This window comes from Peromyscus californicus, unplaced genomic scaffold (assembly GCF_007827085.1).
Source record: "Peromyscus californicus insignis strain IS unplaced genomic scaffold, ASM782708v3 Scaffold_8__1_contigs__length_139910024, whole genome shotgun sequence".
Lineage (NCBI taxonomy): Eukaryota > Metazoa > Chordata > Mammalia > Rodentia > Cricetidae > Peromyscus > Peromyscus californicus.
In genome coordinates this window covers 86,742,599-86,767,107 of record NW_026294606.1, presented here as the reverse complement: position 1 = coordinate 86,767,107, position 24,509 = coordinate 86,742,599, and the positions used below count along the sequence as shown (strand labels likewise).

Here is a 24,509-nt window from a genome sequence, read left to right as displayed (position 1 = left end):
AGCATAATATAATTGTATCAAAAGTAAAATTAGCAGTGTTTCTCATATTATTTTCTCTCTAATGGGTAAGAATCATGTACTGCCTTGGATTGGGTTTCTATTGCTGTGAAGAGACACCATGACCATAGGAACTCTTATAAAGGAAAAACATTTAATTGGGGTGGCTTACAGTTTCAAAGGTTTAGTCCATTATCATCATGGTGCAACAAGGTGGCATGCAGGCAAACACGGTGCTGGAGAAGGAGCTGGACATTGTACATCTTGACTGACAGGCAACAGGAAGTAGTCTGGGACAATGGGTGTGGCTTGAACATATAGGAGACCTCAAAGCCTAACCCCACAGTGACACACTTCTTCCAACGAGGTCATACCTACTTCAACAAAGCCATACCTCCTAACAGTGCCACCTCCTATGAGCTTATGTTGGCCAATTACATTCAGACACCCACAGGTACTAAGTACTAATTGATAAGTATTTTGAAATTCCTAGTTATGGGTTTCTTGATTGATGCAATAAGTCAAACCAAGCCAAATTAAAAGTCCAGGTTTAATGAGCAAAGCATCCCTGGGTGATCTCAGGGGAAGAAGATAAATCATATGGCACATCTATGGACCAGATCTTAAATACCCTGTAGGAGAGGTCTCGAGTAGCTACAGGGGAGGAGCTGCTGCTTGGCAGGTTTTCTGAGGGTGGCGTCTGGATAGAGGGTAGGGCTGAAGAGGAGTTCCCAGCTAAACATTAATATTCATAAGGAAGTATGACATGTCCTCCTGTATGAGGACAATGGACCCATACTATTGAGAAAGACTAAAAGTATAAGTTTGTTTCCAAACCATCATTTATTAGACCATGAGCTTTTCAGTGGGGCCCACCCAAGTCCCCATGATAAATGTCATGAAGTATTCGGCTTACATTTAACCCAATGTAGGCATAATGATAAGGTTGCTCCTTCTCTTCCAATAGGTCAGGGAGACTAGTGAGGCACTTCTTTAATACCAGCTATGTTTATGGAGATGCCTGTTTTAATAACTTTGTTTCCAATAAATTGTACAGGGTAAATTTTATGTTTTCCATTTGCCCAATGAAAAGCTATTCCATTATTAATCCCAAAGCATCTTCATGTATTATTTGTTACTAATGGCTGAACATATATGTGAATCAGTAGTCTTCCTGTAATGAGCATAGTAAAAAAAAAATGTCTTTTAGACATGTAAAAATAGCTTAGTCATGAACCCAACTACACCCAAGGATGCACCTGATAACCAGAACCCAGTGACATCACTCACTCAAGATAACCAGACACAGTCCTAGAATTCCATGTTGCCTATTGGACAGTCTATAAGCAGAGGCAAAGAGAAATGCTCTGCTCTGCACTTCTGGAGAGATGCTACCTTGAACTGCCCTACAGGAGGAGAGTCCCTCCCACAATCACAGCTCTTGAATCAGAGACTTCTGTTAGAGACTGGACTTGACTTTCAGCCAAGATACTTCACACAGGTGAGCAGCCTTGAGGAGATAGGTTTAGCATGAGAGTTAGGAATTGAAAGTGGAGCAGGGTGGTGATGGCACATGCCTTTAATCCTAGCACTCGGGAGGCAGAACCAGGCGGATCTGTGAGTTTGAGGCCAGCCTGGTCTACAAAGCAAGTTCCAGGAAAGGCGCAAAACTACACAGAGAAACCCTGTCTCGAAAAAAAAAAAAAAAAAGGAATTGAAAGTGTAAACTTTGTGTGATGACCATCAGCAGAATACAGTATAGCCTTGTTATACTAACTACACTTATCTACTTTCTTGCTCAAAACATTTCTTTTCCCCCGACTTTCTCTCCAGGATTTATTGTCAGCTGTTTACTGGGTCTTTGCCATTCTGACTAACATTAACACAATTCACTTTTTATTAATATTTTATTTTTCATACCAATCAGTTTCTCATCCGTCCTTCTCTCCCACCCCCTCCCCCTATGTCCCTTTTATACCTCCATCTACTCTTCAGAAAAGTGAAGGCCTCCCATGGGAGTCAACAAAGCCATGGCATATCAAGTTGAAATAGGATCAATCTCACCCCACTGCATCAAGGCTGAGTGAGGTGTCCCATCATAGGGAAGAGGTTCCAAAAAGCCAGCACATGTGTAAGGGAAAGATTCAGGTCCCAATGCTAGGGGACCCACAAACAGACCAAGCTACCCAACTGTCACCCACATGCAGAGGGCCTAGGTTGGTCCCATGCAGACTCCCTAGTTGTTGGTCAAGAGTCCATGAGCTCCCACGGGCAGAGATCAGTTATCTCTGGGGGTTTCTCCATAATAATGATCTTGACACCACCCCCCCTTGCTCATAAAATCCCTCTTCCCTCTCTTCAACTGGGCTCCTGGAGCTCAGTCCTGTGCTTAGCTGTGGATCTCTGCATCTGCTTCCATCAGATACTGGATGAAGGTTCAATGATGACAATTAGGGTATTCACCAATCTGATCACGGGAGAAGGCCAGTTCAGGCATCCTTTACCAACAGACCAAAATCACAATCTATACAAACAGGAACAATTTATAATATTGACAACCTTAATAATTCTGATAATAGCCAATATAACTAATTTTTAAAATGCAAAATAGTAAATGTCTTAAGAGAACAGTTGTAAGTTTGTGTGCCTCATAATATTTCCAGTTTTACTGAGAAGCTTACCTATGAGGATTAGCCAGGCTGTCCCAGGAACATTCAAAGACTCTTTTTTTTTTTTTTTTTTTTTTTTTTCGAGACAGGGTTTCTCTGTGTAGCTTTGCGCCTTTTCCTGGAACTCACTTGGTAGCCCAGGCTGACCTCGAACTCACAGAGATCCGCCTGGCTCTGCCTCCCGAGTGCTGGGATTAAAGGCGTGCGCCACCACCGCCCGGCTTCAAAGACTCTTTATATAGCAACTTTTTATATTTTTAATTGTGAGCCTAGCCTTTAATCGTTAAGCCATCTCTCCAACCTGACTCCAGCAATTTCTAATGACTCAGAAGGCAGTAGTGGCCCCATGAAAAACTTTGTAAAGCAGCTGGGCACCAGGAAGTATTTGGAAGGCCCTTAGTCTCAAAAAAGGATCTAGAGAGTGACTTAGAGGCTAAGAAATCACAAGGCAATCTGGCAGTAAGGTCCTTAAAAAGGGGAAGTTGACACCTGTCTCACATTCCCTGCATCAGAGGTTCACCTGTATGACCATGGTGAGCTATTCCTGGGCTGTTTCCACCATCCTGCCACTCCTGACAGCTACAGTGACACAGCATGACTTCCACCTCTTGGTTCCATCATCAGACTTGGTTGACTCCTTGCTCAGCAAGTCTCAGGTCCTGGAATTCTCCAGAGATCAGTTCCAGGGCTGCAAGGGATCAGGCAGGGTGAAGCTCCAGGAACACCTCCCTCAGCTCCACAGACATTGAAAGATAGGTAAGAAAAGAGCTGAGCTGAGCAGACCCTGTAAGCTTGTGTATCCCCACCTTCTGGCCTCCCTTTGTCAAGCTTGACTATGGCCTACTAAACACACCTTCTCCTTAAGGCAAACAGCAAAATTCCTCCAATCATCTCAAGCAAAAGAATCTCCAGGTGCACCCCAAGGGAAGTCCCTCACAGAAACAACCACACAACCAACATGCTCACAGACATGCCACCTCCCTGGAATGCCCTTCCAGACATTCCTTTAGCCTGAACCCTGAGGACCTGGGAATCCTGTGGTGACCTAGAATCTGAGTAATGAGACAGAATGGAGAGTGCTTGGCAGCTAAACTGGAGAGCTGCTCTAATATCAAGGCCAGTGGAGACAGCAGGAGGCACTCACTAAAACCACAAGGTCCTGGAAGTAGAGACCTAGTCCTCCAGAGAAGGTATCCTACAGGAGCTGGAAACCCAAAGCCAGAGCAGGCAGGGTAGGCAGACCCTAGCCCCGAAAGATCTCAGGTGAAGGAGAAAACATGGATAGTAGACATGTTAACATAAGGGGTGTGTGTGTGGGGCGGGGGGGTCTAATGGAACCCTATCCCTAGACAAAGTCCTACAGGAAACAAAGAACTTTCGAAAGAGGGAATATTATTCTTTCCTAGGCATGAGCCTCCTAGTACATTATCCAAAACAAAGTGGTATTCCCTGAAATCATATAAATACATGAAATACCAAATGGACTGAGCAGCTTATATTTAAATATTTATGTGCATAGATATATAAATATATATGCAATAAAAATAAAGAAAGAGAGACAACCAATTTGAGACAGAGTAAGTAGAGGGCATGAAGTGACTGGAAAGATGAAGGAGAATGGAATTGTTATGTGTTTATATTTTATATATTAATTATGGGGCATAGAGATAAAGAGAATTCTCAGAAAATAAAACAAATAGATGACAAACAATTAAAAGTGTTAAACACACTCAGCTATTGGGTAAATGCAAATTACAACTCTGTCCCTGTGGAGGTTGGTGTTAAATCTTCAGATATATATTTCAATTGTAATACCCATAACGTTCGTGAAATCAATAAAATTCCATGGGAATGGCTATGAATAGAGAGGATGTAGAATGCACAAATTAAAAGGTTAAAATGGCCCAAGGGGCGTTAAAGTGGAATGGGGCAGTGGAGCTGGGTCATCAGAGGGAGAAGGGAAAGAGATAAAGAAAACAAAAGACCTCTCAAAAAACACATGGAAATTTACTATACTTTAATAAAACTAATATACACTCACATGCAGAGACACACAAACACACACATAGAAAGGGATGTTAAGAGAGAGGAAAGAGAGGGAGAATTAAAGTGGAGTTACTCTGAAACAGAGCAACCATGCCCCTACTAGACCCCAGAGGGTGACAAATAAAAACTCTGTGCCATGTATGAGTTACTTCTTTTGGAGTTCTTGGCAATTAGGTCCCAAAGACTCCTCCAACATGACACCAAATTGCTCTTGATTATCCTACAGAACTTGATGGTAAGACTTTATTGCTAAAGACACCATATGTTTGAGTCATAGAGCATGGCAAAATCAAAGGGGTAAAGAAACAGAAGCTTTATCCCTACTGACTTGCTTTCATAGTGCTGGAAGGTGTTATGCAAGTTACTGGAGGAGACAAGTAATCATCACAGGTGCCAAACTACAAACACTTCAAGCTCCAGTAATGACTGACCTGGCAAGACCTGCCCACTGGTGCAACAGTAACACGAATATCATGGGAGTAAGCAATGACCTCCTGACTGTATCTGAGTCCCTCTCCATAGCATGAAACACATACCTGGCACCAATTTTAGACTAAGAACCTAAAAATAGACAAGTCACAAGCCTTAGGGAAGAATGTATTACTATTATGCTACTAAGCGGACATAGAATTAAACTGACTTAAAATATAACTTGCCATTATATTCACAGCTGAATGGACCTCCCATCCCTCAACTTAAGTGCTTCTAGTTAAAGTAGACTATGGTTGACATGGTGATACATATCTGGTCAAGGTGCAGAGAATAAACAACTGGGCAATGCTCAGTCTTAAAGCAACAGATATAGCTCAATCCCCTCCTAAGTCTCAGGGGTCATTGTGGAAGATGTGGTAGGAAGAACATAAAAGGCAGAGGTGTGCTCTCTTCTCCCAGACCCAATCCCCAGAGACTTGTCTCTAGTGCTGGAACAGATCACCAGCTGAAGCCTCCCACCCCCCTCCCTGTCCACATATCCTGTGGATCCCACAGACCATCCTCTCTAAATCTCTCTCCCCACACTCATTGCTGCATCCCAGCCACCAACACCAGCAGGCATTGCCTGTGAGCAAACCAGCAGAGCAGGCCAATAAATCAGGTGACACACAGTTATCACACTATCTCAAGATCCAGAGATGAAACAGAAACCAAGGAACATACACATACCCAATAAGGACAAACCCAGACCTATAATCATCCCAAACCTACATGCCTAGAGGCCAGCACAGGAACATAATCAATAACAGCCAAGGCATTATGTGTCCACTAGAGCCCAGCTATATGAAGATGATAGAGGTCCTTAAAGAGGAAATTAATAAATCCCCTAAAGAAAGCCAGGAAAACACAAACCAACCATTGGGGAAATGAATAAATCCTTTAAATAAAGCCAAGAGAAAGGAAACAAACACTTGAAGGAAATGAATAAAACAGTTCAAGACCTGAAAATGGAAAAAGAAGCATGAAAGAAAACACAAACTGAGGAACTCTGGCAGTTAAAAGTTTAGGACTGCAAACAGAAACTACAGAGGCAAGCTTCACCAACAGAATGCAAGAGATGGAAGAGAGGATCTCAGACTCTGAAGACAAGATAGAAGAAATGGGAACATCGGTCAAAGAAAAGGATAAATGTGAAGAAATTCCTGACACAAAACACACAAGAAGTCTAGACTATTACAAAAGAACAAATATAAGAATAAGAAAGAACAGAGGAAAAAGCGGAAACACACCTCAACAAAAAGGGCAGACTTTACATCCCGGAAAAGGATTGGGAAAAAATATTCCAAGCAAATGGACCTATGAAGCATGCTGGTGTAGATATTTTATTATCTATCAAAATATTCTACCACCATTCCAAGTCTTCTAAATAGCTTCAAAGGCAGACTAAAATCCAGAATTGTATTTTATTCTTAGTTATGATAGTCCATTTTCACCCTGATGACCTAGGTATATACTCCGCTAAAATATATAAATATAAGTATAAAGGTATATACTTCGATATTAATATCACCACATTATCACTATGTTTTATGATTTGCTTACATTTTATCAAGAAAGTTGAAAATAGCAACAAAATGTATATCTAAAAATAGTAGCTCAAGAGTCTTATAAGGTAAAAATAAAAATTGCTATTTACAAATTTTATGTACCTGTACTTCAATTGTCTAAGTATTTAATGGCCAAACATTAAAATACATATTATCCAAGAAGAGATCTTAGATTTGATGAGCAAAGTGAGAAGCAAATGTTACTTAATGTTACTCCACACCAGAAACAAACATTGCTGCTTTAATTAACATGTAAAAATTGAAATCATTCTCTTGAAAAATGTTTAAGTATCAACACAATAACCTACAGAACAATGTGATCAGAGAGGACAAAAACAGAAAAATTATGTCATCAATAATTATTTTAAAACAGCTTGATTCTGAAAACATTTAGGGTATCTGTATGTACACTTGATCACCTATATATGAGTACACAAATAATAAAATCCAGAGGCAATCTACATGGTTATATACTGTGGAACTGAATAAAAGTTATGATGGGCTGCATTAAGTCCTAGGATGGCAGTGCAAACCTATGTATGCTTAATGCATTAAAAATAGACAGGCAAAAAAAAAAAATAGACAGGCAAGACCATCTGAGTCAGATCCTTAGCACATATGCAAATTATCCTCACAAATAAATAAAGTAATAAAAACATAGGAGAGCTAAGGAGCTGCCTCAGACAATAAAGGCAACTGCAACCAAGGTTAAAGACTTGATCGACAAGACTCAAATGTCAGAAGGAAACAAATTCTCTATATTTGTCCTCTGGCCTCCACAAAAGCACTGTGGAATCTGTGTGTATGTGAACAGTAGAACATTCAACATATGTGTTTACATCAATGGCACAAGTGGTGTGATTTTGTTCTTCCATTCCCCTAATGATAGGACACTTTGGGGTACCCTATAGACATTGCTGCTAACTGACTTCTGCTCCACTAATTTACACTTAATCATTCCTACTAATGCTCTTAACTTAAATGGCTCTTCTGAATACTATTCCTCTCTAAGACTTCAATCAGTTCCCACTTAAGTTCCAAAATTCAACTTGGCCTTGTAGCAACAAAATTCTCTCATATTAAATGAACTCCTAGACATTTTCCCCTCTCACTGTTCCTGATCTTTAATTTTTCTTTTTCTTTTGTGTGTGTATTCATACAAAGGTGCACATGTGTGTATGGGGTACTATGTTCATGAGGGGACCAGAGGACAACTTTGGGTGTCCTTCCTCAAGTGTCATCCTGAGAGAATAAAGATCATAGCGTTTGATACCTGGAGCAGGTCACACCTGTTGTGTGATATTTGTTTGTGTTCTGTCAAGTAACGCTTGCCTGGAGATCAGAGGGTGGAGCTAGACACGAGTTAACCATAGAGGCCAGGCAGTGGTGCCTCACACCTTTACTCCCAGCACTTGGGAGGCTCACACCTTCAATCCCAGCACTTGGGAGGCTCAAACCTTTAATCCCAGTTCTTGGGAGGCTCACACCTTTAATACCTTAAATAGCAATAGGAGTCTAATGGCATTGATCCCAGCACTTGGGAAGCTTGTCCCTAGAGCAGGTCCTACCCACACCCAAAATTTCCCTGTTTTATATATTTGAACAAAATTATCAAATTGCTTAAAAGCCAAACTTAAGAAAAGACAAAAATACTAGATGCTTTCATAACCAAATCTTCCAAAGTCTGGGAAGAGGATCAAATTATTTGAAAAGAGTAATGCTAAAAGATAAAGTAATTATGAGGACTCAGATATTTATTTGTTTGTTTTTTGTGTGTAGTTTATTATATTATTTGATTTTATTTTCAGGCAAGGTCTCACTACACAGGCCATGCTGGCTCTAAACTCATGGTCCTTGTCCTGGTTGGATTTTCCTCAACATGACATAAGCTAGGGATATTTGGGTAGAGGAACTTCAACTCTAGGGAGGTTTCTTATTAATGATTTATGAGGGAGGGACCAGCACACGGTGGAGCTGTACTATTCCTGGGCAGGTGGTACTGAAATACTTGAGAAAGCAAACAGAATATTTGGATGCCTGTTTGTTTTCTAATGAGAGGGAGAAAGAAGGGGTGTGGATTTGGATGAGAGAGGAAGATCAGGCAGGCGTTGGGGAAGGGTAATCATAATCAAAATATATTGCATGGAACCCTATTTTCAATTAAAAAAGGAAAGGAAAGGAAAGGAAAGGAAAGGAAAAAAAGAAAGAAAACTGAAGAAGCCAAGAAGAACAAGCCAGTAAGCAGCGTGCGGCCAGGTCCTCTATTTCAGGTCCCTCCTCTCGGCCTCTGCCTTCAGTTCCTGCCTGACTTGCCTGCATGATGGATGTGAACTGGACCTGGATGCCAAATAAACCCTCTCCTCCCCAAGCACTGAGTGAACTCAGTGAGTCTAAAATGAGCCCAGGAAGTAGAGAAGAGGAAACAAAAGGAGGCAGGGGGACAGAAGGGGAGGAAAGAAGGGGTGAATTTTATCAAGCCACATTCTATTCATGTACCAAATCCTCAAATAATGAAGGGTGGCCAATGTAGGGCTAACAACCCCAAACAAAAATATTCTGTGTCAATAACACTGAATTTCTCAACATGATTATGGTCAGTGATGAGCCTAGGTAGAAGAAAAGCAACTGCAACATGATATACTACCCTAGCACCCATAAAGCAAATGAATGCTTCTTAAACAGCTTTCCTTACAAGGAGCACAACCTGTTCTCAGGGGCCTAAAAGAACACAGATTGGGACTGCAGGAAACTTTATTCCTTTCTTGTATTTGTCTGGATCTTCCTGGTACATTGTTACTGCTACAGAAAAGTAATAATAGCTTCCCTTAACATAAACCCACATATCTCCATACTTCTATAGGACTGAAGATGTATCCTGCATTTAAGTAATCCATATTCAAAAATACAAAAAATCCATACTTTCAACTGAAGAAGGGGAAATGTCCATCCCAATGATTGTCTACTTGCAAGCAAGAGCTACATTTGTTAGCAGATTTCACATTTGCTGCAATACACAATCATTAATTTAGACATATATTAGGAGAGAAAATAACTGCAAGATAAATGATATTTTACTGGACACACACTGTAATCCCAGCTCTTGGAACGAAGCAGGATTATCCCAAGTGTGAAACCAACCTGGTTTACATAGATGAATTCCAGAAAAGCTACCCAGCAAATTAGCTCAAATATATCAATTAATTCAATAATTAATATTTTATAAACAGGGTAAATATAATTTAGCTCAAATATTTTTTAGACTTTGTGACAAAAAAAAGACACTTCCTTACACTCAGTCTCAATACTTTCCACAAGAAAAGCCTGAGTCTTTATTCAAAGATAGGATACATAAAACAAAAAAGCCTTAAAAATGAAGAAATGAAGTCATCTACCAGCACAATTATCCTACTGCAAGAAAACCCACAGAAGAAGTAAAAATTAATATAAAAAAAAGTTAAGCAGTGGGATTGATCTATTTACTGAAATCACACCAAAGAAAAAATATTTTCAAACCTCAGACAAGTATTTCTAAGGAAGGAAGCTGCTCAGTGGTAGAACTTCTGCCTGGCATGATGCCTGCCTGGGTTTCACACAAAACATGAAAATTATCTAGACTAATGGAGAATCTAAGATATGCAAAAAAATCATAATTGTAAAAGCAAATAAACTTTTCAGAAGGAAAGCTGAGTGATAATCATGATTTAGAACTAATTTGTATGGACTTGGGCCAAAAATGGGCAAAAAGTAAACAGAAATCACACAGGTCTGCATGACAAACAAGATTATTCCTACACTCTGAAACAAACCCTGCAGGATGAACAAAGGAGCAACATTTTCACATTTTACTTGTTTAATCATCAGGCTGGACAGTGGCTTGTGTGGGGGTAAGAGCATCAAGACAAGGCCATCCTCAGATGAATATAGAATTCAAAGCCACCCTGGACTACTAAAGACCACTTTGCAAAACAAATTAAGTCTGGCCTGAAATTTTTGGCCACATATGTTATTCAACTTCTGCAAAGCAAAACCAACACTGGCATTTAGTGGTCATATAAGAAAGATTTTAGCCATATGTGGTGGCACATACTTTATTCCCAGGGCTCCAGAATCAAAGGCAAGCAGATCTCTGAGCTTGTAGCCAGCCTGCTCTACTCAGCAACTCCAGGCCCACCAAGGATAAATATTGAGACTGTTTCAAAGAACCTAAAACCAAGGTCAGGCATGCTGGTGTAAGCCTTCGTTCCCAGCACTTGGGAATCAGAGACAGGAGGTCAATCAGAGACAATATGCCTGTGAGGTCACCATTACTCCACACTTGTTGAGATGTTTTTAAATCCTCCATATCAACACCCACAAATGTGTGTTGGCACAATGGATGTGAACAAATGCTCTCAGTATCTGCAGCCTTGGTTATAAAGCTCTCATTGGATGAAACACTTTGCTTTCTAATTCTACAAGAAGAGGTGAACATAGTCCTTCAGATATGTCACTAACATTCAACTACCCAGAGGACTATATGGCATATATCCACAGCACTCAGAAGTTGGGAGGAAAACTGCCGTGAATTGGTGACCAGCCTGGGCTAGATAACAAAACAACAAAATTAAAATTCCATTTGGGATAGTAAGAGAAGGCCTAAGAATTTCAAATCACTGAAAAACTCTTCAACCTCAGAAGGGCATGAGTTGAACATTTTAACTACAGCACTCTGGTTCCTGTATGGGAAATAACATTTACAAACCTGTACTGCAACTATGGAAATCAAAATGGCAGTTCCTCATAAAACTGGGAGCAGATCTACCCCAAGATGCCACTATACGACTATTGGGTATATAGCCAAAGGATGCTTCATCCTACCCCAGGGACACAAGCTCAACTATGTTCATTGCAGCTTTATTCCTAATACTCAGAAACTGGAAACAGCATAGATGTCCCACAACCAAAGAATGGATAAACAAAATGTGGTATATTGATACAATGGAGTGTTACTCAGTTATTAAAACAAGGACATCACAAAACTTGGAGACAAATGGATGGAACTAGAAAAAAAATTCATTCTCAGTGAGTTAACCGAGACCCAAAAAGACAAACATACTATTAACTCACTTCTAAGTGGATATTAGCTGTAAAGTAAAGGATATTCATGCTACAATCTACAGACCCAGAAAGGCTAATTAACAAGGAGGGGTCCATGAGGAGACACATGGATCTTCCTGGAAACAGGAAACAGAATAGACTTTCTGGATAGACTAGGGATGGGTGGGGATGGGGACAGGAGAGAGCAGGCTGCAAGGAGAAATGGAGGTAGAGAGAATGGGGAGACTACTGGATGGGAGACAGACTGTGCCTGGAAAAGTGTGATCTTGACCAATGTTACCCAGCTACCTATGATTCTATCTGCATAGAAATTAAATAAACACAGATTTCACAACTTCCAAAAAATTAACTCAAAGTGACCCTTAAACTGTTATGTTTCTGACCCTCAAGCTACTGGTATTTCTTCCAAAGACAGAAGCCCCATGCTCGAATGCTTTCTGTAGATGGATGTGATCTCTGCAGCCCCTTATGGCTCCTTGTGGTTTCAGGTAAACACAGCCCCACTGATGCCCCATCCCAAAACAGCACAGAAAAATAATTTAAAATCTGCTTCCTGACACATGGATCATGGCACAAGATGTGGAATCTGCCCTATCCACTTGCCCAACACCATGGACACCTGAGAAATCTCTGCAGATCAGAAACTCCCTTTGTCCCCTGGAACTGAACTTCACTGAATCACACCATGGTGGCTGGTGGTAGCAGAAAGTTACAAGCACTCTAATCATGTATTGCTGAAGGATGATCCATATTACCTCTTTCAACCACTTCCTAAACTATTTGTAATATTTAGAAGATAAACCTGGAAGTGGAATGCAATATTCAGAACTTCTAGGAACCAGACCTTCACTTTTTCCAATTTCTTTTCCTACCAAACAACACAAGCAATGCTTGTATGTGCACACTGGATAGTGATATCACAAGCATCACATCCTCCAATGTCAAAGTTAAACAGCCAGCCATCCCCAGGAAATTCCACACAGGGAGGCTCAGAGGAAAAGGACCACTGCCCAGGTCATCACATGGACCAACAGAACCACAGACTGACTCATGGTCCATTCAAGTCCCTGCAGAAATGACAGCACAGCAGACCTGCTCTGAACACCCCACACTCACCATGACCTTGCTTGTGATCTTCCTTACAACTCCCTACAGCAGAAGCAGAGAAGAATCCTGGAAAGAACCTGTAAACTAGTACTGCTATTGCAAACCCTTGCCAGAGTCCCTCATTAGCTATGGCCACCCAGCTGGGCCTCAGAATATTAGCAGCTCCCCTACTAGGTGAGCAGAGATCAAATACTCAGGCACCACAAGTATTCCCAGGTCTACACTTCCAGCCCAGTAAACAGAGCCCTAGTCTGGAAAGTTTGTGTTTTAGTAGACACTCCTCCACTCTCCTGGAGAACAACTCTTTGCTTCTTAGCTAGGATGTCTTGCATCCAAACATAGGTCACATTCAAACAGTGACTGTTGTTAAAACAAAAAAGGGGCCATAAATTGGAAAACAATGAGGGGTCGTGGTAGGGCGTGTAGGCAACAAAATCTCTGGATGTGATGTAGTTTTTATCTCAAATAATTATTTGAAAAGTTGAAACAGGCTTTAGGGTCATGTGCTCCAGAGGCTAGGGATTTATATGAGAGCACTCCAGGGATTACTCACACCTTTTCTCTCCCCTGTAGCATGAATCTTAAAAGTTCTTATTAATAAAAACAAACCCAGCGCCAGGTATTGGGGTGAATGCTGAATGATCAGAGAGACAGAACCAGCCACAGCCACCTCACCTTGCCAATTCCTTAGCTAATCCTGTTTCCTCAGACTGAAAGCCTTTGAGTCCTCATCCAAAAGGATCTCAGCGGAACTGATTCTAAAAGCCTAACAGCTTTTTCTAGATCCATCCATTTGTCTGCAAACCTCATGATGTCATTGTTTTTCTCTGCTGAGTAGTATTCCATTGTGTATATGTACCACATTTTGTTTATCCATTCTTCAGTTGAAGGGCATCTAGGTTGTTTCCATGTTCTGGCTATTACAAACAATGCTGATATGAACATAGCTGAACAAGTGCTCTTATGGTGTGGTTGAGCATTCCTTGGGTATATGCCCAAGAGTGGTATAGCTGGATCTTGGGGGAGATGGATTCCCAATTTTCTAAGAGAGCGCCATATTGATTTCCAAAGTGGTTGTACAAGCTTGCATTCCCACCAGCAGTGGAGGAGAGTTCCCCTAGCTCCACATCCTCTCCAGCATAAGGTGTCTTCAGTGTTTTTGATCTTAGCCATTCTGACCGGCGTAAGGTGGTATCTCAGAGTTGTTTTGATTTGCATTTCCCTGATGATTAGGGATGTTGAGCAATTCCTTAAATGTCTTTCGGCCATTTGAGTTTCCTCTGTTGAGAATTCTCTGTTTAGTTCTATAGCCCATTTCTTAATTGGACTGTTGGGCATTTTGATGTCTAATTTCTTGAGTGAGGTAACCCAGACTCAGAAAGACAAACATGGTATGTACTCACTCATAGCAGGATACTAGATGTGGAACAAGGCTGACTTGTCTGCTACTCACATCACCAGGGAGGCTACCTGGAAAACAGGACCCCAAGAAAGACATGGGGATCGCCCAATGACAGAGAAATGGAATGAGATCTACATGAACAGCCTGGACATGAGTGGGGGTAGTGAAAGGCAAGGGTCGAGGGAAAGAGAGCTTGGGGGAGCGGGAGATCCCAGCTGGATCAACAACAGAGAGGGAGAACAAGGAATAGGAGACCATGGGAAATGAAGACCACATGAGAATAGGAAGAAGCAAAGTGCTAGAGAGGCCCACAGAAATCCACAAAGATACCCACACAACAGACTGTTGGCAATGGTCGAGAGACAGCCCGAACTGACCTACTCTAGTGATGGGATGGCCAAACACCCTAATTGTTGTGCTAGAAACCTCATCCAACTACTGAGGGATCTGGATGCAGAGATCCATGACTAGGCCCTGGGTGGATCTCTGGGAGTCCAATTAGCGAGAATGAGGAGGGTTTATATGAGCGAGAATTGTTGAGACCAAGGTTGGATAAAGCACAGGAACAAATAGCCAAATGAATGGAAACACATGAACTATGAACCAATGGCTGAGGGGTCCCCACTGGATCAGGCCCTCTGAATGGGTGAGAGAGTTGATCGGCTTGATCTGTTTGGGAGGCATCCAGGCAGTGGGACCGGGTCCTGTGCTCATTGCATGAGTTGGCTGTTTGAAACCTGGGGCCTATGCAGGATTGCTTGGCTCGGCCTGGGAGGAGGGGACTGGACCTACCTGGACTGAGTCTACCAGGTTGACCTCAGTCTGTGGGGAAGGCTTTGCCCTGGAGGAGATGGGAATGGGGTGGGGGCGCTGGGGGGAAGGTGAGGGGGACAGGAGGGGGGAGAACAAGGGAATCCGTGGCTGATATGTAGAACTGAATTGTATTGCAAAAAAAAAAAAAGCCTAACAGCTTAACCTCCCTAGTTCCTGGTTTTCACACCTTATACACCTTTCTGCTTTCTACCATCACTTCCTGGGATTAAAGGCATGAGTCACCATGCCTGGCTGTTTCCACTGTGGCTTTGAACTCAAGTGACAGGATTAAAGGCGCGTGTGCCACCATTTTCTGCCCTCTGTGTCTGTCTAGTGGCTGTTCTGTCCTCTCACCCCAGAGAAGTTTGTTAGGATTCACAATATATTGGTGGACACAATATAGCACCACATTCCCCTGTACATCTTAAACCTGGGAAATAACAGTTCTGTTAGGCAGGGCCACAACGTTTTACAAAGATCCTCTATTTTGGTTCAACTAGTGTAACTGCAGGAATTTGATTACCTGATAAGGTCAGTCCTTTGTCCAGATTCTTGACTGGTCTCTGTGAACCTCAAGAAATGGCCTGTTTGATTACCTGACTCCATACCGCTAAAATCAACTACTGCCAAAGCAGGAAAGCTCTCACCCTCCTTCCTGCATTCCTTCTCTGTGCTGTGACTACATCAGCCTCAGAGTTGGTCAGGGAACTCAACTCTTGCACAGGTCCTTCTTCATTTGTAACTCCCCAGTAAGTCAGAGAGACTGGAGGACACTCATTCCCTGGTCTCTTATCCTTCTCACTGACCAGTCAAGGCCCAGCCTGGAAGAAGTTGCAGGACTGCCTTCCCAGCATGGGACAGCAGAGGCAGGATTAGGTATTCAGAGTAATTCTCAACTCAGCTCCAGGCAAGCCTGGGCTACAGGACAATATTGTTCTAAACAGAAGTAAATAAATCAGTAGCACTTGGGAAAAAAGGAATGACATTCTTAATGATCAAGAAACATTGGGGAACAGAAACAAATAGAGATAAGAGGAATAATGCACATAATTAAGAAAATGTTAAAGAATGATACCTATAAGGTCGTTTTAAAATGATAAAAACAATGTATTTTCAAGATTAAATGACATAGCTATATTGACTCTGAAATAGAGTAGGTCCTTACTTAATAGAGGGAAGACCATTAATAAGAGACTGATTGATCTTGCCTGCAAGTACATGTTAGCTACTGAGATCTGCAACCTGACACACAGAGTTACAGACAATGGTCTATTTCTCAAGTCTCTAAGCTGACTTATTTGTGTGAATCAGGACTGAACATATCTGCACAGGAGAGTCTCCTAATGCAAATTCAATATTCACTACCTCAAGGTTACTTTCTCAAATTGTACACCCACCAATCTGGTCTATCTTCATTCACATGACATGAATTAATACATGCTGGGAAATTATGAATTAACTCCTCCTGCCACATTCAGGACCTTTTTTGTAATGGTGACTCAAGCAGCTGACTGCCTACCCTATTTCCCCCTGCAGTGTACACAATAAACTATTCCTCCTAATCTGGTCTGAAGGCAGAAGCCATGCTCCACATGCAAATCCTTTTCCTATAACTGCAATAGACAGTCCACTACATGACTCAAATGGAGAACTTTAAAATTCTGAGGTGGTAGTCATTTAATTTAAGAATTTTGGAGGTATAATATAGGACAACAAGATCATTGCCCTGGAGTGCAACAGTCTGAAATCAAGGCCCCCTGAGTCAATAGAAAACAGCTTGTCTCGGAAACATTTTGCTAAAGGCTGGAAATGCAGCTGCTCTGGAAATACTATGTCTTCCCAGGAAGAAATCACTCCACACACTTAGGAGATTAATAAAGAAAAGTTTCTTTAATGACAGCATGCTTCTATCTCTGTCTAATGCTCACAGAGGAGTCAGCCTGGACAGACTCTGCATTCCACTTATGCTGTCATCCTTAAGGTTCTTTTAGGGTCATGCCCCAGGCTACACTTTGAACAACATATATAGGGATGGGAGACTGCAAGTCTGAACACTTAGGCAGATGGAAGACTTACACAGCAAAGATATTATCAGAATTACTTCTGAAGTACACCAGTGACCTGATACAGCAGGTCATTCTTCAGTGACAGGGTCCTGAGGGGAAAGTGCCAGGGAATGAGAAAGACAGGAAAAGTAGAAGGTAGAAAAGATAAAAGCTGGGGTGGGGAGGTTTGCACAAGCTGTGTCTCATGCCAAGTAAGCTACTTAAGAACAATAGCATCATGTATATACTTCCAGGGGGAAATGGAAGGAAATGGGGAACTTCTATGAAGTCAGCAGAAACTGTCATACAAGGGGACAAATTCAGGAGGAGTCTAATCAAATAATACTGCACAAGGGGACACAGTATCTTAAGGACATTACTGACTCAGCCTACAGTGACCCTGGGACTGACAACCACAGCTCCATGTGGTGGGAAGAGTTGGGTTCTCAGGATCTGGAGTAACCCCTCCACAAAGGCCCTGGCCCCGGACCACTACCAGCTCTATATTCCTGGTTTTAGAGAAGGAGCTCGGTTTTATTCTCAATACATCAAGGCCTTAGGCCAAGCTCCATTGGACTAGGCCCCAGGCTGTTATTCCCTCTCCAAAGAATGTTCTTTCTCCCTGCCTGAGGGCCTAAATGAAAGCCTTGCTTGACCAGGCCAGTCCTTAACACAACAGTGTTTTACTTTTCCAATAGTTGTCACCTGGTGTCATCTCTCAGAACTATGCTTTTCTCAAGAAAAGTGGAACTTGAAGGCCCACCAGGCCTTAAGGGAGGTTGTGACCCTGTAATGTCTCCTTGAGCAGCTTGTTAGAGGCCTGTTCTTTGATCCACAGACATGGATCTAGTGGCTGGTTGTCAGTCAGGGTTGTCTGCTTTGTGATGGTTTGGAGCCAAATGTCTAGACAATCCTCGTGGAAAAAAATGTGTATTATGGCATGTTATCTCTACCAGGCCTGGTTAGCATAGACTTATATTTGGAGTGTTTTAGAGGCAGTCCTCCCTTAGCTAAATTCTACTTTTTAGACTTACTACCTACTAAGCATTGGTAAATCCTTCATATCACCAATTCTACTCTACTGTCCCTCACAGCGAAGTAGAGGAGTGCTACCCAACACAACCTCCACAAAATTAACTGTAAATGATCTTACAGGTAAAGGTTAAATGCAAAGTGCTGAACATCTAGAAGATACTGGAAAAGTAGGCCTCTCTAAGTTTGGAAGCCTGCCTTCCATGGATGTGCCAAAAGCATGGTATTGTTGACTACTAACACAGCTCCCTGTTCCCAATGTTCTGCAAAGATGCAGCCCACAGAGCAAAGTTATTCCAAGGCCTGTGCCACCGTTCAGGGAGTGCAAGGACCACGTGGGAACTCACAGAGCAGGGAATTTGGCTGCAGATTCACACCCAGTCCTGAGGAGGACCCTCCACACTTGCTCCAGCACGTTCCCATCTGCTCTTCCCCATCTGGGGACAGGAGCTCATCGCTCACCATGGCATGGCTTTCCAGCTCGTCCATGGCCCCTCACAGCTCTCAGCAGCAGCACTCACAGCACAGCACATGAAAACACTGGCGCCAGCTCCTCTGCTAAGCCAAGCCCTCCGACTCCCGGAAGGGCACTGCACCGCTTTGACTGGCAGTTCAGCCCCGAGGCCCTGATTGGCTAGTGAGGCCTGAGTGACAAGAGCACCTCCCTTAGGGTTACAGTGCGCTTAAAGACACAGCACAATGGTTGCTGTCTCCGCCTCCCTCCCCAGACCCAGACCTTCTCCAGATCTGCAGAGATATTCATTTCAATAGCACTTGCTCTGGCTCCTACAGGAGCCATAGGCACTTCCCCTTCTTCCTCCGGAACACAACGTGACTAATTTGCACAGCCATTTGCTCAATGTGGAGTGGAGTGATTCCCGTCCCACAGGTGGAAGGGTGCCCAGAATACTTACAATTTTAAAGAGAGATTTAAGGACACAAAAGGAGATGTTTGTTCCCTGGCTTCACACTGAGGTGAGGTGAACTGAAAGTCCTTTTGCCTGTTAGTCACAGGCACTTCAGAGAACAAGGGGAGAAATGCAGGGACCAGATAAAAACACGTGATGATAGATTTGTCTCCCACCAGAAGGCTGAATGGTGGCCCATTGCTGTCGAAGTTTTCTTCCGGAATTCAGGACAAAGTCTTGACAAATGAATAATAATAAAAAGAGTAGTATTCAGGGTAAGTTGAATAGAGAATAATGGAGCTAGGAAGAATGTCTTTATGAGAACTATTGTTAGCCAGCACATCTTCTTCAGTGGGCAAGTGAAAAACAAACAAACACGACTGCATTATTCAAGGTTCTCTTCATGAGCAGGACTAGTAAAAACCATTTCTCCATGTGTGTAAAAAATGAATTTATTCGAATGTCTCCCAAGCCGTGATCTAGCCAGTCCAACAATGGCTGTCTACCAATGGAACATTAAAGACTCCAGTAGATGTTCAGCCCATGAGGCTGGATGTCCCAGCTGGCCTTCAGTATACACCAAAATTAACAAGATGTAGGCTCCAATGCTAGTAAAGGAATAAACTGAGTAGCCAGAGCTGGGGCAAGCAGGCAAAGAGAGAGTTTCCTTCTTCAATATCCTTTCATATGTAGTCTGCAACAAGAAGATGTGATCCAGATTAAAGGTGGATCTTATTCTTTGTTTGAAGGGGTTGGTTTCGTTTTATTTTATTTTATTTTTTTTGTTTTGTTCTTTGGTGTTTTTGAGACAGGGTTTATCTATGTAGCCCTGAAACTCATTTCTGTAGAACAGGGCGGCTTCAAACTTAGAGAAGTTGACTTCCTCTGTCTCCTGAATCCTGGTGTGAAAGCTGTGCACTGCTACCAAGATGCCAAAGGTGGATCTCATCACCTCAAATGATGCAGATTTAAGATGGGTCTTTTAAGTTCAAAACCTTTAAGAATATTCCCTGACAGGTGTACCCAACATTGGGGTTTTCATTCATTCCATAGATAGTCAATTTAGGTACCAAAAATAGCCATCACAACAGCCAAGACAGAGAACTGAGAAAGATTTCTTACCTACAGGAGGGAAGGAGAGCATGGGACTCATTTCCATAGCAGTGCTTTTCCTAAACAAAGGAAGCATGGGGACTTACTTAGGGAGTCTGCACACATTCATGGAGAGTTCTGCCTATTCCTAAGCATGCTCAGTTAGCAAATCCACTTCTGAACATGATCACAGTGGAAAAGCAGGGACATTTGGGGACATTCTTAGCTCAAAGGCATGCCAGAACATATATAAATTATCAAAATAATGGAAAGAAATGACTTCTGGTATGTTCAACTTGTACCACAAGGTCTTAGCGGAAAATCAAGGAAATGACACTATGAATGTAGATTGCTTTGGAGTCTATGCTACATGTCAGCCTTGATATTTGATCTAAAAGATAGCTGTACCAATGCCGCAGTTCTCACAGATACAAAAGACAGAGAACACAAGTACAGAAAACATCAAGGAAAAGTCACCTAGCAGCACTGTATACTCTGCTCTTAGATCAGTGGTTATCATGAGCTCTGTTAACCTCAGAACAAAGCTGCTTTTGCCTCTGAGCAGGCTGGCTCAGAGGCAGGCCACAGCTGCTTCTATGCAAGTCCAGAGGAGTTCATTTTACCTAGCCCTGGCTGCTGTCTGTCTCAGAGCTGTGACATCACTATAGAAAATTCCATTCTTTCCTTTTTCTAACTTTTAAAAATTTGTTTAGTTATATGCTGTTTTTCCTGAATGTGTCTGTGCACAGTACCTAAGACACCAGAAGACAGGAGATGCCTGAGCTTGGAGCTACAGCAAATGGTTAACTACCATGTAGGTTCTGGGAATGGAACCTGGATCTTCTGTAACATCACCCAGTGCTCTTAACTGCTGAGCCAACTCTCTAGTCCCTCCTTTTTTTTTATTAAATTTTTTCTATTAGAACATATTACATCAATTTCCCCTTTTCCTCCTCCCTCCATTTCTTTCCATATATTTCCCTTCCTACCTCCTCCTTGTTAAGTATGTATGAGTAAGTACACTGAAATATATGAATATATACTGCCCAGTCCATTTTTGTTATTTGTATGTATATGGTTTAAGTCTGACCATGTTGTACTTATGGAGCTCTTCCCTGCCTGAGAATAATTCACTCACCTGAAGTAGAGTCCTACTTTTTAATCAGCATCAGGTGTCTGACCCAGACTAGGCTGCCTTGTATAGGAAACATAATCAAGAACAGAAAATATGGATTGGAAAATACTTTAGTAGTTGAGAGTACCGAAGAATCTTCCAGAGCACTCAGCTTCCATTCCCAGTACATATGGAAGCTCACTACTATCTATAACTCCAGTTCCAGGGGTTCTGACAACATCTCCTGGCATCCATAGTCACCAGGCATGAGTGGAGTACAAAGACATGCACACAGGAAAAAAAGCCATACATATAAAATAATGACTGAAATTAGATTTGTTTTTTTTTTAAGTCACAACAACAAAAACCATAAGAAGAGATGACTTGCATCATAAAACTTATTTTTCAAACTGTGTGTGGTTGTGAACTCTTTTAATACAGAACTCCAGACACAGAGGCAGGAAGATAACTGGAGTTTTAAAGCATGAGCTACAAAGAGAACTTCAACACACACATCCACCATCCACACAATGTAAAAAAAAAAAAAAAAGAATAATAAAGAGCACAGAAGGTTTGGGACAACATCTCTTAAAGTCATTTCAGCTGCCAGCTCTTGTTCCCTGTGAAATCATTCTCAGAAATGAATATATCCGAGCACATCAGCAGAGCCAGGTGATCTCCATGAATTCACGCCTGCTTAGCCTACAGAGTGAGTATGAGAATAAGACATGTCTAAATAACACACAGTAACACACACACACACACACAAGCACACACATATTTGAATATAATTTTGCTTTGTTGTTTCAGACAGGATCTCATTAGAAAGCTCCAGCTGACCTGGAACTCCTTATGTATAGTTTAATGATCATTATATACATTGAATCTTATAAAACAAATTCTGATAGCTATTTCATTCTATAGCATTGGCTCATTATTCAAAGCATGACAGTTTTCTATACAAGAGGGAGTTTCAAAACAATTTTTACTTCATATTTACTTATATTTGAAGAGAACTGGAAGTGGGGGAAATTTTGCAGTGTTTACATGCCTATAAGTTATTTTTCTTCATCCAATCATTCTGTGTAATCAATAACAATCTTTTCTTGAACTCTTTCTATTTTAGAAACATTTTAACTAGTGTGTAAATTGAGCTGATTGCACATTTTGTGTTAATGCTAAGATTCCAACTTTTGAAGCTTAAACAATGACTATTGAAGTAAATATTCCAGCTACCAGTAAACCAATGAATTTTTTAAATCTATTATGTATACAGTGTTCTGCTTCCATGATACCTACAAGCCAGAAGAGGGCACAGGACCTCATTATAGATGGTTGTGAGCCACCATGTAGTTTCTGGGAATTGAACTCAGGACTTCTGGAAGAGCAGCCAGTGCTCTTAACCTCTGAGCCAACTCTCCAGCCCAAACCAATGAATCATTAAGGGGAAACCCACAGAGACAGCTGACCACTGCTCCTAGGAGCTCACAGACTGTTGATCCACAGCTAGGGAGCCTGCATGGGACCGACCTACTCCCTCTGCATGTGGGTGACAACTGTGTAGCTTGATGTGTTTGTGGGGCTCTTAGCAGTGGGATCAGGACCTCTCCCTGGTGCTTGAGCTGGCTTTTGGGAGCCTATTCCCCATGCTAGATTGCCTCTCCCAATTTTGATGCAGGGGGAGGATCTTGGTCCTGCCTCAACTTGATGTGACATGCTTTGTTGACACCCATGGGAGGCCTGCCCCTCTTTGAATGGAGAGGGAGGAGTGAATGGGGGCTTAGTGGAGGTGGTGGGAGGGAACAGGAAGAGAACAGGGAGGTGAAGTTGCAGTTGGGATAATAACTAAATGAAAAACTTTAAGTAATAAATAAAAAAATAATGTTTTTCTAAAATTGTTAAATAATTTTCCAAGTATTGATTGAAGTTTTTGGAAGATCACACTTTTTCTTATTTTACTGGGACCCAAAAAAGAAAAGGAAGTCACTGAAACACAATTATATTATTATTTGTTGTGCTATCAAAAATGTGAGTTAAATAGTAGTAATTGTTATGTTACATGATATACTGAATGAATGAATATACTGGATTCCTTGGTTTTCTATTAACAACACAGAAGGACCAATTACACAAGTCTGTGCATAGTAGTATCAAAAGTAAAATTTGAGGAGTGTTTCTTGTAGATTTCCTCTCTGAAGGGTAACTAATCTGGTACTAAGTATTAATGTTCACAAGGAAGTATGATATGTTCTCCTATTTTTTAAGCTAGGTGAGGAAACAGTGAAGCCATACTATTGAGAAAGGCTAAAAGTATAACTTTGTTTCTACACCATAATTTATTAGACCATGAAATTTTTGGTGGGGCCTTCCCAAGGCTCCATGATAAAGTACGTGAAGTATTTAGTTTACATTTAACCCAAGGTGGGAATAATGACAAGGTAGCTCCTTGTGCTCCAATTGCACAGAAAGGCAACTGAATCAAAACCCTTCCTGTAATTAACGTAGTACAATGACTTTTAGACATGTAAAAATAGCTTAGTCAGGAACCCCACTACACCCAAGGCTGCACCTGATAACCAGAACCCAGTGACATCACTCACTCAAAACGAGCAGACCCCATGACGCCCACTGGACAGTCTATAAGCAAAGACCAAGAGAAATGCTCTGCTCTGCACATCTGGAAAGATGCCACCTTGATCTGCCCTGTGTCTAGAGCATCTCTCCCAGGATGCTAAACCTCAAGTCGGAGACTTCTAAGAGACTGCACCTTCACCAGCAGTAGAAACCTTAAGAAACTGAAAAAGCTCTCATGCCCAGCTCAGAAATCATATGCTCACAAGAATGATGAGATAATTTCAGCACTTCAGTGACCCTGTTGAACTTACTCATGAGGCCACAGCTGAGAATCCCTGGTCTTATTCTCTTCCCATCTCTTTTCCCCAGGAAAAACCAGATGAGCAAAGGTAATTGGTTCTCTTCTACCTTGAACATCATTCTAACACACAGGACAACTTAAGGGCACAGTCTGGTACTCTTGTCCTGGTCACTCTACAGAGTTTGTTTCCATGAAAAAGCATGGATTTTCTCAAAGAATTGGGATATTTAAGATGCCTTTGCTTTGAGAGACAGTGCCATAGAAAGAGTTCTT

At 41.7% G+C, this 24,509-nt stretch overlaps 1 protein-coding gene across 4 annotated transcripts in view; it reads right to left on the bottom strand.

Moving 5' to 3' along the window:
- Positions 1-18,833, bottom strand: part of LOC128103335 (zinc finger protein 120-like) — a 47,537-nt gene extending 28,704 nt beyond the window's left edge. For all 4 annotated transcript variants that reach the window (XR_008215674.1, XR_008215673.1, XM_052727605.1 and 1 more), the window contains exon 1: positions 18,710-18,833. Coding sequence is in view for 2 of the 4 variants with exons in the window: in XM_052727605.1 (XP_052583565.1) it covers positions 18,710-18,736 (27 nt within the window). In the remaining 2 variants the exon portion in view is untranslated. The remainder of the gene's footprint in view (positions 1-18,709) is intronic.
- Positions 18,834-24,509: the final 5,676 nt, after the last annotated feature.